This window comes from Otolemur garnettii, unplaced genomic scaffold (assembly GCF_000181295.1).
Source record: "Otolemur garnettii isolate 467f Iridium unplaced genomic scaffold, OtoGar3 scaffold00318, whole genome shotgun sequence".
Taxonomy (NCBI): domain Eukaryota; kingdom Metazoa; phylum Chordata; class Mammalia; order Primates; family Galagidae; genus Otolemur; species Otolemur garnettii.
Window position 1 is genome coordinate 421,513 of NW_003852713.1, and position 14,778 is coordinate 436,290.

The 14,778-nt window shown below is 36.1% G+C and overlaps 1 protein-coding gene across 4 annotated transcripts in view; it reads left to right on the forward strand.

Moving 5' to 3' along the window:
• KLF8 (Kruppel like factor 8) overlaps positions 1–14,778 on the forward strand; it is a 183,475-nt gene that overhangs the window by 81,083 nt on the left and 87,614 nt on the right. The window contains exons 4-5 of one of the 4 annotated variants that reach the window (XM_003803509.1): positions 11,183–11,294; positions 11,988–12,127. The exons of 1 other annotated variant lie outside the window; for it this stretch is intronic. In XM_003803509.1, coding sequence (XP_003803557.1) covers positions 11,183–11,294; positions 11,988–12,127 — 252 coding nt within the window. Of the gene's footprint in view, positions 1–11,182; positions 11,299–11,987; positions 12,128–14,778 lie in introns of those variants that run through there. 2 more of the 4 variants (XM_012813853.1, XM_023509037.1) reach the window with 2 other exon arrangements.

The following is a 14,778-nucleotide window of genomic DNA, read 5'->3' on the forward strand; positions in this document are numbered from 1 at the left end:
GAATGGATCAATAAATTGTGGTATATGTACACCATGGAATACTATACAGCCACAAAGAAAGATGGAGACCTTGCGTCCTTCATGTTTACATGGATGGAGCTGGAAAATGTCCTCCTTAGCAAAGTGTCTCAAGAATGGAAGAAAAGGTATCCAATATACTCAACACTATTATGAAACTAATTGCTAGTTATCTTAGGAATGCTACAATCCAAATAGATCCCTAAACTACGGGGAAAGGGGAGGGGGGAGGGGAGGGGGAGGATGAGTGAAGAGAATGATATTGTGGGGATCAAGCCTATAATTTATCCTATTAGAGTACATGTGAATTTGTCTAAAGGTTGAATATAAATGTCTTAACATAACAATTATGAGAAAGACACGATGACTATGTTAGCTACTTGGATGAGAGTTTTCCAAACTGCATATAGAAGCAACACATGGTATCCTATGAGAGAATTAATGTAAACAATTATGATCTAATAAAAAACAAATTTAAAATAAAAAAAAATAACTGTGTTGTTTATCCACCAAGTTCACAACGCCACCTGGTGTCCTGAAGTATATTACAGCATAAATATATTCCTACAGAAAATTACCTACATCATGTATTTGCATACATAATTTTGTTTTTGATTTTTTGATTGCTGTTGCCTTTTTTCTTTCTTTTTTCTCTTGTTTTTAATTTGGCTTACATTATTATTATTATTCTCTCTCTCTTTTCCTTCCTCAGTTGGTTGCTGGAGCACTTACATCAGGCTATCTTAGTGGGTTTTTTTTTCTATTTTGTTTTGTTTACCTTTCCTATTATCTTGTATCAATGTGCTTTGCTTTTTGCAAAGTTGTGAGGTTGGCTCTTCTCCTATATTGGAGTTATACATTCAACAAAAGCAAGGACTTCTATATTCTTTATTTTTATTTTATTTTTTTAGCAATAAAGTTTTTTTTTTTAATTTCTTATAGCCCACTTCATAATTGCTAGGTCATGGAAGAAGCCTAAATGCCCATGGACCCACAAATGGATCAATAAATTGTGGTATATGTACACTATTTTATTTATTTATTTTGGTATTGGTTGCAGAATTCTAGCATAAACTATTCTCTCACCCTAGTACACTCCACTGCATTATCTCAGTTAATAAGAGTCCCTTCTACTCTCCCATCTCTCTCACATGAAGTACTTTGACATCAGCCAATATATTACCCAAACCCTGTTTCTTGTTTTGTGTTTCTCTTTTTCTTGATTTGTAGCCTTCTGTTTTCTTTCTTTAGCCCTTACCCTCCCACCCATTAATTAGATCCAATAGTACATTTAATTTTCTTTTATCTATGCTTAGAAATATATATATAGTTCCCTCTTTTTTCTTTTTTTCTCTTCCCACCCTTTCTTGGCTGAGGGAGGGTGTGACACAGTGGATGCCTAGCACGTTGAATACAGCAGTATCCTGGCTCAAAGAGGCCAGAGGAACTTTCTAATCTTGGGCCCAGGAAGAAAGTACTAGAAAGATCACACTACAGAACTTTTCTACTGGTGTCACCCGGGCTCTGGGAAAGTGTAAAGCAGCTGCGAGTGGAGGCACGAGAAGCTGCACAGTGGGTGGAAGCCCAGGAACCCCCATGGAGGCCGGAGAACCTACACGGAGGCAAGGGAACCCACATGGAGGCACTTCCCACACTGCATCAGTGATAGAAGAGTGATCCTGCTGGAATCAAATTTTGGAGAGACACCTCAGCAATTCAGTGGACTGCCAGAGGGAGCCAGACATTGCCCTTCAGGTGTACCAGAGGAGCAGTGCTGCTGGGGCAGAGGTGCGATCTCTGAGGGAGAAAAACATTTGTTGTTTTGTTAACCTCAGGCTTGGAACAAACTCAGGTGGAACTCTTCCCCAGTTTCTATTGAGTACCAGAGGTAATCAGGTTTCAGCTTCCCCTGCTGGCAGAGTGCAGCAGCCCGGGCAAGGAGACATTGTCTTCCCTTTGACTCTGGCAAGTGCAAATCTCTGGCACATTTTCTCATTGGAGAGAACCTCAGCCCCACGGGGTTACCAGTGACTGGATGTGATGGAGGTTCAAGGTGAGGAAGGAGGCACCAAACCCCCTGGACTAAGCCTTTAACTGGACGGGCCTTTCTTGCTCCACAGAGCACCACAGTGAGTAACACTTGTACTAGACCCTTGCTGTCTAGTTGCTGGAGACCTTTTGATCTCTCCCACTTGATCTGCATTTGTGATGAATGGACAATTGGTTTGGAACGCTTGACCTGGGCTGATCACCCAGGGACCATCCAAGTTTGTGCCTTGTCTGTGTTATAGCGGGAGAGTCTGATTCTCCTCTTCCAGTTGTTGCCTGTTGGAAGGTAGGGTGTCTTAGTTGCTTGTATTTCTCCAAAGCTCAGATTTCAGGCCAAAGCCCAGTTCACTAAGATTGGATAGAGAATAGCTGAATAAAAGGCAGACCCACCAAGCCCAATCATACCAAGTAGGTCTCCAGATTCTCAGGTTGCAATACTGAATTGTACCTTCATAAAGCTGCAGGGGAAAGACCACAGTCACCATTCCCAGTTCTTTGGTAAAGGGCAAGTTAACTACAACTCCAAGAGCCCACAATCCAATTTCAACTCACTAGCTTCTCTAACCAAATGGTGAAAAATAATCATGCAGCAGAATCAAAGGAAAATCTCTGGCAACATGAATAATCACCATGATTAAAAGATCCAACGAGGAAAGAATATTATAGAGCAATATCTTTTATTAATATAGATAGAAAAATTCAATAAGAACCTAGCAAACAGAATCCAGCAACATGTCAAATAAATTACCAACCATGACCAAGTTGGTTTTATCCCAGGGTCTCAAGTTTGGTTCAACATATGTAAATATATAAATATAATACATCACATAAACGAAACAAAAAAACACAAACCATATGATTCTCCCAACTGATGCACAAAAAGCTTTTGACAATATCCAGCAGCCTTTCATGATCAGAACACTTAAGAAAATAGGCTTAGAAGGGACATTTCTTAAACTGATAGAGGCCATCTACAGCAAATATCATACTGAATGGAGTAAAATTGAAAACATTTCCACTCAGATCAGGAACCAGGCAAGGTAACTCAATGTCTCCATTGCTTTTCAACATTATAATGGAAGCCTCTTACAAGAGTACATGTGAAACTTACTAAATGTAGAATATAAATGTCTTAACACAATAACTAAGAAAATACCATGAAGATTAATTTAACCAGTTTGATGAAAATACTTCAAATTGTATATAAAACCAGCACATTGTACCCCATGACTGCACTAATGTACACAGGTATGATTTAGTTAAAAAAAAAAAAGATTATTAAAAAAATAATGGAAGCCTCAGCCATGGCAATCAGGAAAGAGAAGGAGATCAAGAGTATCCAAATAGGGTCAGAGGAGATTAAATTTTCACTGTTCACAGACGATATGATCTTATACCTGGAAAACCCCAGAGACTCAACTACAAAACTCTTATAAGTGATCAAGGAGTACAACAACATCACAGGGTACAAAATCCATACTCATAAATCAGTAGCTTTTATATACACCAACAACACTCAAACTGAAAAAACAGTCAAGGACTCTATTCCTTTCACGGAACTACCTAAGAAGATGAAATATTTGGGAATTTACCTAACAAAAAAAATGTGAAAAATCTCTATAAAGAGAACTATTAAACTTTGAGAAAAGAAATAGTTGATGTTCACAAATGAAAAAACATACCATGCTCATGGCTAGGAATAATCAACATTGTTAAAATGTCCATACTACTCAAAGCAATATACACATTTAACGAAATTCCTATTAAAGCACCACTGTCATACTTTAAAGATTTGGAAAAGATACTTGGGAAGTTGAAGCAAGAAAATCGCCTAAGCCCAAGAGCTGGAGATTGCTGTGAGCTGTAATGCCATGGGACCCTACCAAGGGTGACAAAGTGAGACTTTGTCTCTAAAAAAAAAAAGATTTGGAAAAGATAGTATTTCATTTTATATGGAGTCAGAAGAAACCTCAAGTAGCCAAGACATTACACAGAAATAAAAACAAATCAGGAGGAATCATGCTACCAGACTTTAGGCTATACTGTAAATCTATAGTGGTAAAAACAGTATGGTACTGGCACAAAACCAGAGAGGTAGATGTGTGGAACAGAATAGAGAACCAAGAGATGAACTCAGCTACTTTTTGTCATTTGACCTTTGATAAGCCTATTAAAAACATTCGGTGTGGGAAAACTCCCTATTTAACAAATGGTGCTGGCTGAATTGGTGGGTGACTTGTAGAATACTGAAACTGGACCCACACCTTTAACAATTAACAAAAATTGACTCTCATTGGGTAAAAAATTTAAACTTTAGACATGAAACTATTAGGATTCCAGGAGAGAGTGCAAGGGAAACCCTTGAAGGCATTGTCCTGGGAGAATACTTCATGAGGAAGTCCCCACAGCTAATTGAAGGAAGACCAAAATACATTACTTGGATCTGATCAAACTTAAAAGCTTCTGCACAGCCAAGAACACAGTAAGTAAAGCAGACAGACAGTCCTCATAATGGGAGAAAATATTTGCAGGTTATGTTTCCAACAAAAGTTTAATAACCAGAATCTACAGAGAACTCAAACTTGTTAACAAAAAAAGAACAAATGATCCCTTTCCTTTTTTTATTATTTTTTATTAAATCATAACTTTGTATATTGATACATTTATGGGGTTCATGGTACTTCTTAAATATAAAATGTGAAATGCTTACATTGAACTAAGTAACACATCCATCACAAGTATACTCATTTCTTAATAGTTTTGAAATGTACCATTGCATCCTGCACATTAGAAATGATCATTTTCATTGTGGGACTTGAACAGATGCTTCTCTGCAGAAGACAGGAGCATGGCCTACAGACACATGAAAAAAATGCTCTTCATCTTTTATCATCAGAGAAATGCAAATCAAACCCACTTTGAGATATTATCTAACTACAGTATGAATAACCTACCTAACAAAATCCCCAAACTACAGATGTTGGCAGGGATGTGGAGAGAAGGGAACACTTCTGCTCTGCTAGTAGGATTGAAAACTAATACATCCCTTCTGGAAAGAAGTTTGGACAGCACTTAGGGAACTGAAAGTAGACCTACCATTTGATCCTGCAATTCCTCTAATTTGGATAGGTTTTTATCCAAAAGACCAAAAATTACTCTACAACAAAGACATTTGCACAAGAATGTTTATTTGCTGACCAATTCATAAGTGCCAAGTCATGGAAGCAGCCCAAGTGCCCGTTGACCCATGAATGGATTAACAAATTGTGGTGTATGTATATCATGGAATATTATGCAGCTGTAAAAAAAGATGGGGACTTCTTTTTCTGTTCACATGGATGGAGCTGGATCATATTCTTCTTAGTAAAGTATCTGAAGAATGGAAAAATATACCCAGTGTATTCAATACAATTATGAAATTAATATACAACCACCCACACTTTCATACAAAAGATGAAACACAATTATTGTCCAGAAAGAAGGAGAGAGAAGGAGTGCAAGGGGAAAGGAGGGGGTAGACGGGTGGAGGAGGGTAATCGGTGGGACCACCTACTGTGTATATTGCAAGCGTACATTCAAATATATTAATAGTAGAATATGAATGTCTAAACACAACAATTGAATAAGTGGGGTGAATGATATGTTGACCAGTTTGATGTAAACTTGCTAGATTATATATAGAGTCAGCACATTGTACCTCATAAATGCAGTAATGTACACAGTTATTATCTAATAATAAAAAAAGAAAAAAAGTGTTAAAATTTGCATTTTCTTACCCTTTTTCAATATTGAAAGGTAACATGTTTTTATCATGTACAACATGAGGTTTTTAAATATATATACCTTGATGAATGGTTAAATCTAGATCATTAATAAATGCATTCCTCATGGTTACCATTTTTATAGTGAGAGGGCTTAATGATTACTATAATATTCACTCTCTACCTTTTTTATGTAACTGTGCTTTTTAATGGAATCACAGATGTTAGAAGCTATTCACTTTATTAATATTTATAATGTTACCAACACTTGTAAATAATTTATTGGGCATCTACTGCAAGGTTTACTTATGGTAGGAAATTTTTGTACATCAAGAATACTTAATGGATTCATTCCTTTTGAATCTATGTGTGGGTGTTTCTTTATATTTGAAAGTAACGAATAGTTTAAACTTCATTCGTGCAAATAACTCTAATTTTCTATAAAGAAAATATAACATCATTAACTGTAGTGACCTTGCTGTACAATAGATCTATTGAAATGTACTCTTCCTAACAATAATTATGTATTCTTTGGCAAACATCTCCTTATACTCTATCTTCCCTAACCATCCCAACTTCTGGTAACCACCATTCTACTTTTACAGGATCAACATTTTTCGTTTCTACAGGTGAGTGAGATCACAGGTTGTTTGTCTTCTTATCCCTGGCTGATTTTACTTAGTGTAATGTTCTCTAGTTTAATCTATTTTGTAACAAATAGCAGGATTTTGTTCTTTTTCATGACAAAACAGTATTCCATCATATGTAATTCATGATTATTTTCTCCCATTCTGTTCATTTTTTCTTTTATTGTGCAGAAGCCTTTTAGTTTAATTTTCATTTTATTTTTGTGTTTATTGCATTTGCTTTTGAGATATTAGTCAAAAGGATTTCTTCTAGAATTTTTATGTTTTCAGGTCTTACTTTTAAATTTTAATCCATTTTGAGTTGATTTTTGGGCATAGTGAGAAAAAGAAATCCAATCTCAATTTTTTGTGTGTGTGTATAACTTATCCAATTTTTTTTTTACAGCACCATTTATTGAAGAGTTTCCTTTCCCTAGTGTATGTTCTTGTCTGTTTCATTGAAGATTAGTTGGTTGTGGGTGGCACCTGTGGCTCAGAGGAGTAGGGCCCCAGCCCTATATACCGGAGGTGGTGAGTTCAAGCCTGGCTCCAGCTCCAGCCAAAAACTGCAAAAAAAAAAAAAAGATTAGTTGGTTGTAAATATATACCTTCCCTTCTTGATCCTTTCTTCTGTTTCATTGATTGATGTGTTTATTTTATTTTATATTATTTTATTTTATTTTACTTTATTTTATTTTTGAGACAGAGCCTCAGGATGTCACCCTGGGTAGAGTGCTGTGGCATCACAGTTCACAGCAACCTCCAACTCCTGGGCTCAAGCAATTCTCCTGCCTCTGCCTCCCAAGTAGCTGGGACTATAGGTGCCCACCATAACGCCTGGCTATTTTTTGGTTGCAGCCATCATTGTTGTTTGGCGGGCTCGGGCTGGATTCAAACCCACCAGCTTAGGTGTATATGGCTGGAGCCTTAGCTGTTTGAGACACAGGCGCTGAGCTGATGTATTTATTTTATACCAGTACCATGCCAATTTGGTTATGACAGCCTGACAGTATAATTTGAGGTCAATTAATGTGATGCTTCTGGTTTTATTCTTCTTCCCTAGGATTGCTTTGGCTATTTTTTGGGGGGGGGGTTCTATATGAATTTCAGTTTTAAAAAAATTCTGTGTATAATGATGTTAGAATTTTTAAAGGAAGTGCATTTGATCTGCATATTGCTTGGGGAACTGTAGTCATTTTTACAATATTGATTCTTTCAATCCATGAGTACGGGATTTTTTTTACATTTTTTTTTGTCATCTTTCAACAGTGTTTAGTGTAGTTTTCCTTGAACTCTTGGTGAAATTTATGGCTGGGTATCTTTTTCATTGTTGCTACTATTATAAATGGATTTGGCTCTCAGTTTGGCCACAATTTGTGTACAGAAATTCTATTGATTTGTGTACCTTGATTTTGTATTATGACACTTAATTCATTGATCAAACATAGGAGGCTTTTAGAGAAATTGTTAAAAGTTTTCTCGGTAAAGGTCATATCATCAGCAAACAGGTAATTTGACTTTCTCTTTTTCAATTTGGATGCCCTTTTTTTTTTTTTTTTTTTTTTACTTGCCTGATTGCTCTGCTTACGATACTTCCAGTACTACGTTGAATAGAAGTAATGACAGTGGGCATTCTTGTTCCATTCTTAGGGGTAATATATCAAGTTTTCTCCATTAAGTGTGATGTTAGCTTTGGGTTTGTCAAATATGACCAGTATTATTTTGAGGTATGTTCCTTCTGTTCCTAGTTTTTTGAGTGTTTTATCATGAAGGTGATGTTGAATTTTATTGAATTTTTTTCTGCATCTATTGAGATGATTTTTAAAATTCTATTATGTGTTGAATCACATTTACTGACTTGCATGCGTTGACTCACCCTTGAATCCATGGTATAAAACTCACTTGACTGTGATCCTTGACTTTTTCATATGGTGTTGGGTTTGTTTTTATTCTATTCTTTTTTTTTTGATACTGAATCTCACTCTGCTCCCTGGGTAGAGTGCGATGGCCTCAGTCTAGCTCAAAGCAACTTTAAACTCTTAGGCCCAGTTGATACCTTTGCCTCAACCTTCTGTATAGCTGGGACTACAGGCACTCCCAACAACACCTGGATAATTTTTCTGTTTTTAGTAAATATGGAGTATTGTTTTTATTCAGGCTGGTCTCAAACTCCTACACTATGGTGATCCACCTGCCTCAGCCTCCCAGGGTGCTAGTATTACAGGCATGAGCCACTGTGCCTAGCCTGGTTTTATGCTATTTTGTGGAAAGGTTTTACATTTAAGTTTGTCAAATTATTCATCTCTAGTTTTCTTTTGTTGTTGGGTCCTTTTATGGCTTTAGTACCAGGGTGATACTGGCTTTTAGAGTGAATAAGAAGGGATTCCCACTTTCTCAAACGTTTCTGTACAATTGGTACCAGTTTTTCTTTTTATAGCTGATATAATTTGGCTGTTAGTCACACTGGTCCTGGGTGAGAATTTTTGTTGGGATATTTCTTGTTAGTAATTCAATCTTACTATTCATTATTGGTCTGTTCAGAATTATTCCATTGTGTGTATATTTATCATAAACCAGAGAGAAAGAGAACAAACCAGAGTGGGATTGGTGGGGAATGAGAGAAAAGATACAAGGGACAAGGATGGGATCAGAAGGTCTGGAGCAGTCACAATGGCACCTAGAGCCAAAATACAAAATCAGCTTTATTTTATAGTATCTAAGGAGGGTTGTTTATGAGGAAGTAGCTTAGACAAAAAACATATTTTTGGTCTTACAATATGATTGGGAAATGTAGATAACTTTATCAAGAACAATTTATGCTGTTAATGGTTTTTACTGTATAACATCGTTAGCATATGTTAAAGATAAGAAATAAAAGGGAAGGGCCACGTAGTTTTCTGCATAGTTTCTAAAGATTAACTATCTCTTTAAAGAAAGAGATATGTGACTTCTGGAAAAATATCTAAGAAGGAGAAAATCATGTTATTTTAAGAGGAGGAAAAGCATGTTGACTCAGCCCGAGGAAAGCAGCTGAAGGTTGTTCCCTAAACGTCTTTCACACCATGGGGACTCTGCTTCCTCATGGCTCGCTCTCCACATATATTGATATATATTCTATATATTGGTATGTATATTCTTTATTCATGCATCCTTTGATGTACACGTAGGTTGTTTTCATATCTTGTCTGTTGTAAATATCACTATAATTAACATAGGTATACAGATATCTTTATTATACTTATTTAATTTCCTCTGGATATATGCCCAGAAATGGAATTGCTAGATTGTATGGTAGTTATGTATTTAATGTTTTGAGGAATCTTCATACTGTTTTCCATAATGAATACATTTATGCCTTTGTGAAATTCAATGTGTTTATTATTTGTACAAATTGGAGTGCTTACATCCTACTAATTAATATAGCTTTCACCTCATTTACTTAATCACAGTGTTAAAACATTTGTGTTCAATACTTGATAGATTTGACTTGTACTCTTTCAGTATGCTCTATAGGTGTGGTCCCACCATTAATCCTCCCTCTATTGAATCACCTCCTTCCCTTCCCATCCCCCTCCTTTATTTTTTTAAGAGACAGAGTCTCACTTTGTTGCCCTTGGTAGAGTGCTATGGTGTCACAGCTCACAGCAACCTCCACCTCTTGGGCTTAAGTGATTTTCATGCCTCAGCCTCCTGATTAGCTGGCACTACAGGCACCCACTACAACACCCGGCTATTTTGTTTTTGTTGTTGCAGTTTAGCTGGGGCTGGGTTTGAACCACCCACCCTTGGTATATGAGTCCAGTGCCCTACTCACTGAGCCACAGGCACCACCCAAGACTCCCCTTTTCCCTTTTCTCTACATCTTTGCCAACACTTGTTATCTTTTGTCTTTTTGATAATAGCCATTATGAGTGGGGTGAGGTGACTTTTTGTTTCTTTTTTTGCCTAATGTACAAACAATTATAGGATACTAGTAGACTTATGCCATACATATCTTTGCATCACAATTTATGTTTAAAATTTTTTAGTTAATGATATATAAAATATAGAAACAATTACACTGGTGACAGCCCCCTTTCACTTTATCAACACCCTCAAACTTTTTCTATACAGAAATTTTGAAGCTTTTGCTGGATCTTGGAGACTGCTGACCACCTGATTGAGTTTTGTTTGAAATTAGAAACATCATTTGAAGTTTTCTCCAAACATAAGTGGAAAGAAAGGGTGCTAATATATATTAAGCACCTATTGGGTGCTAGGTACATGTTTTATTTCATTGACTCATTTCCATTTAGGAGCACAAAGGCTAAAGGAGATGTTCTCACCTCTGGAGTCATCCTAAGAATTGATTTTAGGACAGCCAGGGAACTTATCCAGAGATTTCAATTCATCTAACACATATTGAAATAAACTTTTCAGCAGACTCTGATCTGGCAGCTGGAAATAGATTGATTGTACGTAGAGCCTATCCTTGAGAAACTCACATACTAGTACAAAATGCGTCATATCTCTCTTTCCTCAAAGGCATTTCTATTCCTTGCTATGCTAATAATTAAAATGTTATTCTCTTCATTCTATACAAATATTCTTCTTTCATTTTTGCCTTTTAATTTTTATTTCTCTGTCTTCCTTTCATTTCAAAATGTAACTCAATTGGAAATCCTGATAATGATTACTGGGGCTCATATATTTCTGGCCCATACTGCTCCCTTTCTTCTTTACTTTTAGTGAAAGTTGACCCTACCTTCATGTCTCCACTTGAGATTCAAAGTGACAGTGAGGAGAGTGCAACCGAGAGTGGATTCTCAGCCTTACAGAGTCTGCAGAGACTACAGCAAGAGTGAGTACTTCTTTTTTTCATCTTTACTTCAGGTCTGTCTCTGTACATGGGTACATGTGTGTAAAAGTACACATGTACATTTGCACATGAACATACATAGGGGTGGAACCAGTTTAATTATCAAACATAAGAGTAAGGATTTGAAGATAACAAAATATAGGTAAACTGCCTTCCCGGTGAAGGTATATAAATTTGTGTGCACACACATCAATATTTATGCATGCATACATGCGTGTATCCTTAAAAAAAAAAATCTTCAAATTTCCCATAAAATGTAGTTCTGTACTCTTTCTCTCTGTAAATTTGAAATGGCCTTGTCTTCCTTTGTTGGAATTAATTGGAAGTAGTGGCTTGTGTTTAGCTACCATGTTGTATAAAAAATATATTTCTTTAAGCACAAAATGAGACTTATTGAGATGAAATGTTCATGCTGTTTGGGAACACAGCCACTCTAAGAATCATTCCCACCTCCCATGCTATCTTCCCTACTGAGCACTGATCTGCCCTTACTGAACAGAATAGCTTAGTACAGAGAATGTTTGCATTTTTCTAATTATTTCTTCTCTTGGGTACCTAGTGTTCAATTTTCATAAGTTAAAAGCAGATATGAGGTGGCAACACTTTATGTAAGTCTGTTTCTTTAGCCTTCATTTTAAAGTCACTCTTTGGCTTTGTCTATATTTCTTTGCTCAGAACAACAACAATGGCCCAAATGCACAGAGAAGAATCATTTGACTTGAAGAGAAGACGAATTCACCAATGTGACTTTGTAGGATGCAGCAAAGTGTATACCAAAAGCTCTCACCTGAAAGCTCACCGCAGAATCCATACAGGTCTGCTCCCCCCATCACATCCCCAACTCCCCTCCACAGAATTTCTGAAGGATTTGAAGAGAGGGAAGTCTTGAAATAAAGACTTATTCCTTTATATCCATAAGCACAGGCCCCACTGATGGTTTTCACCCCTATGACTTGTTTCTACTATAAGGCAACTTTTATAAAAGCAGCCTAGAAAACACTAATCCTGGTGTCTTTCTGAATGTGGGGTTCTTGTAATTGTGAAGTCATGATACTAAAGTAAAGATGAAGGTGGCTAAGATGTTTGTTGTTTCCTTACTACCAGAGTCTCACAGGTTTTCTTGAGCATGGAAAAGCACAAAATCAATTTAAATCAGGTGAAATTAAAGCAGAATCTGGAGTTCAGTGCCACCCAATACCCTATAACACAACTTTGTTCACACTAGAAAAAAATGTGCACATAAATAAGTAAATTAGACCTGGTGATGATTGTGTTGGACTGGAGGGCATGTGCCTTATCTGAAAAAGGAGATCCTTCACTTAACTCAAGCTAAGTATACTCACTCATTCATTATATCTACAAGGTTATGCATCCACATATTCAACTAACCAGAGATCAAAAACATTACAAAAAAAAATGCTATAACAATTTGCATAGCATTCCATAGTACTTATATTGTGTTATGTAATATAAGAGATGAAATCGGTATCTTATTTACATGTGATCTTATCTACAGAGACTATCTATAGATAATTAAAATATAGGAGAAGATATGTGTAACTAGATAAAATTTCTATAACTTTTTATATCTGAGATTTGATCATCCATGAAACCAGTATCTTATTTACATATGATCTTATCTACAGAGAATATCTACAGATAATTAAAATATAGGAAAAGATATGTGTAACTAGATACAATTTCTATACAATTTATAGAAATCACATCTTATTTACATGTGATCTTATCTACAGAGATTATCTACAATAATTAAGATATCGGAGAAGATATATGTAACTAGATAAAATTTCTATAACATTTTATATCAGAGATTTGATCATCCATGGATTTTGGTATCCGCAGGGAGAGAGGAGTCCTAGAACCACTCCCCCACAGATGCCAAGGAATGATAGTAAATGTGTGTATACAGAGGGGGCCAAAAAATATATACACATTTTAAGAAATAAGAAACTATATTAAATTTGTAATATTCTCTTTTTTTTAAATTTCAAGTTAATGTGAAGGTACAAACAACTAGGTTGTGATATTTGCATATGTTAGGTAGTATCCTTCTAGAAGTTGTGTCCTGCACCCAAGAGTGTACCGTATACCCTTACATTGGGCCCATTAAGTGGGAGCACACCAATACCCTCCCTACTTCCCTCTACCCCTCTCTCACTTCTCCTCCCCCACCTTGAATTTAATTGAGTTTTTATTTTATGTGGGTGTGTATTAGATCAACTAATGGCTTCATAATTGTATTAAGTACATTGGATACTTGCTTTTCCATTCTTGTGATACTTTATTAACAAGAATGTGCTTCAGCTCCATCCAGGTTAATGTAAAAGATGTAAACTTTGAGTTCTTTGAGGATTCTCCATAATTCTTTCCAAAGAGGCTGTATTAGTTTGCAGTCCCAGCAACATTTTAAGTGTCTGCTTCTCTCCACATCCATGCCAGCATCTCCAGCTTTGGGACATTCTGATGGGGTCTATTCTCACCAGGGTTAGGTGATATGTAAGGGTAACTTTGATTCACATTTCTCCAATGATTAGAAATGATGATAATTTACTCATATATTTGTTAGCCATTCATTTGTCTTCTTCAGAGAAGGTTCTGTCCATGTTTCTTGCCCAGTAACAAATGAGATTTTTTCTCTTTTTTGTTGATTAATTTGAGTTGTCTGTAGATTCTAGTTATCAAACCTTTGTCAAATTCATAACATGCAAATATCTTTGCCCATTGTGAAGGTTGGCTATTGGCTTTAATTGTTGCATCCTTAGTGGTGCAGAAGCCTTTCAGTTTAATTAAGTCCCATTTGTTTATTTTTGTTGTCACTTCAGTTACTAATAAAGTCTTCTTTATAAAATCTTTCCCATTATGACATCATCAAGAGTTTTTCCTAAATTTTATTTAGGAATTTTATGATTTAATGTCTTAGATTTAAATCTTATATTCATCTTGAGTCAATTATTTAATTGATGAAAGGTGTAGGTCCAGTTTCAGTCTTTTACATGTGGTTATCCAGTGCTCCTAGCACCATTTGTTGAGTAGGGATTCTTTTCCCCAGTGTATGCTTTTGTTTGATTTATGGAAGATCACATGTAAATAGGATACTGATTTTATCTCGTGGTTTTCCTATTCTTTTGCAAATGTCTATGTCTTTGTTTTTGCGCCAATACCAGCTGTTTTGATCATTGTGGACTTGTAATACAACCTGAAGTCTGGTAGTGTGATGCCTCGAGCTTTGTTTTTATCACTAAGAATTGCCTTGGCTCTAAAGGGTATTTTCTGCATCCATGCAAAATGAACTATTTTTTTTTTTGAGTTCTTCAACGTATGATGTTGATATTTTAATGGGGATTGCATTTGATCTGTACATTGCTGTGGATAGTATAGACATTTTAACAGTGTTGATTATTCCCAGGGACAAGCACAGTATGTTCTTCTATTTCTTAATGTATTC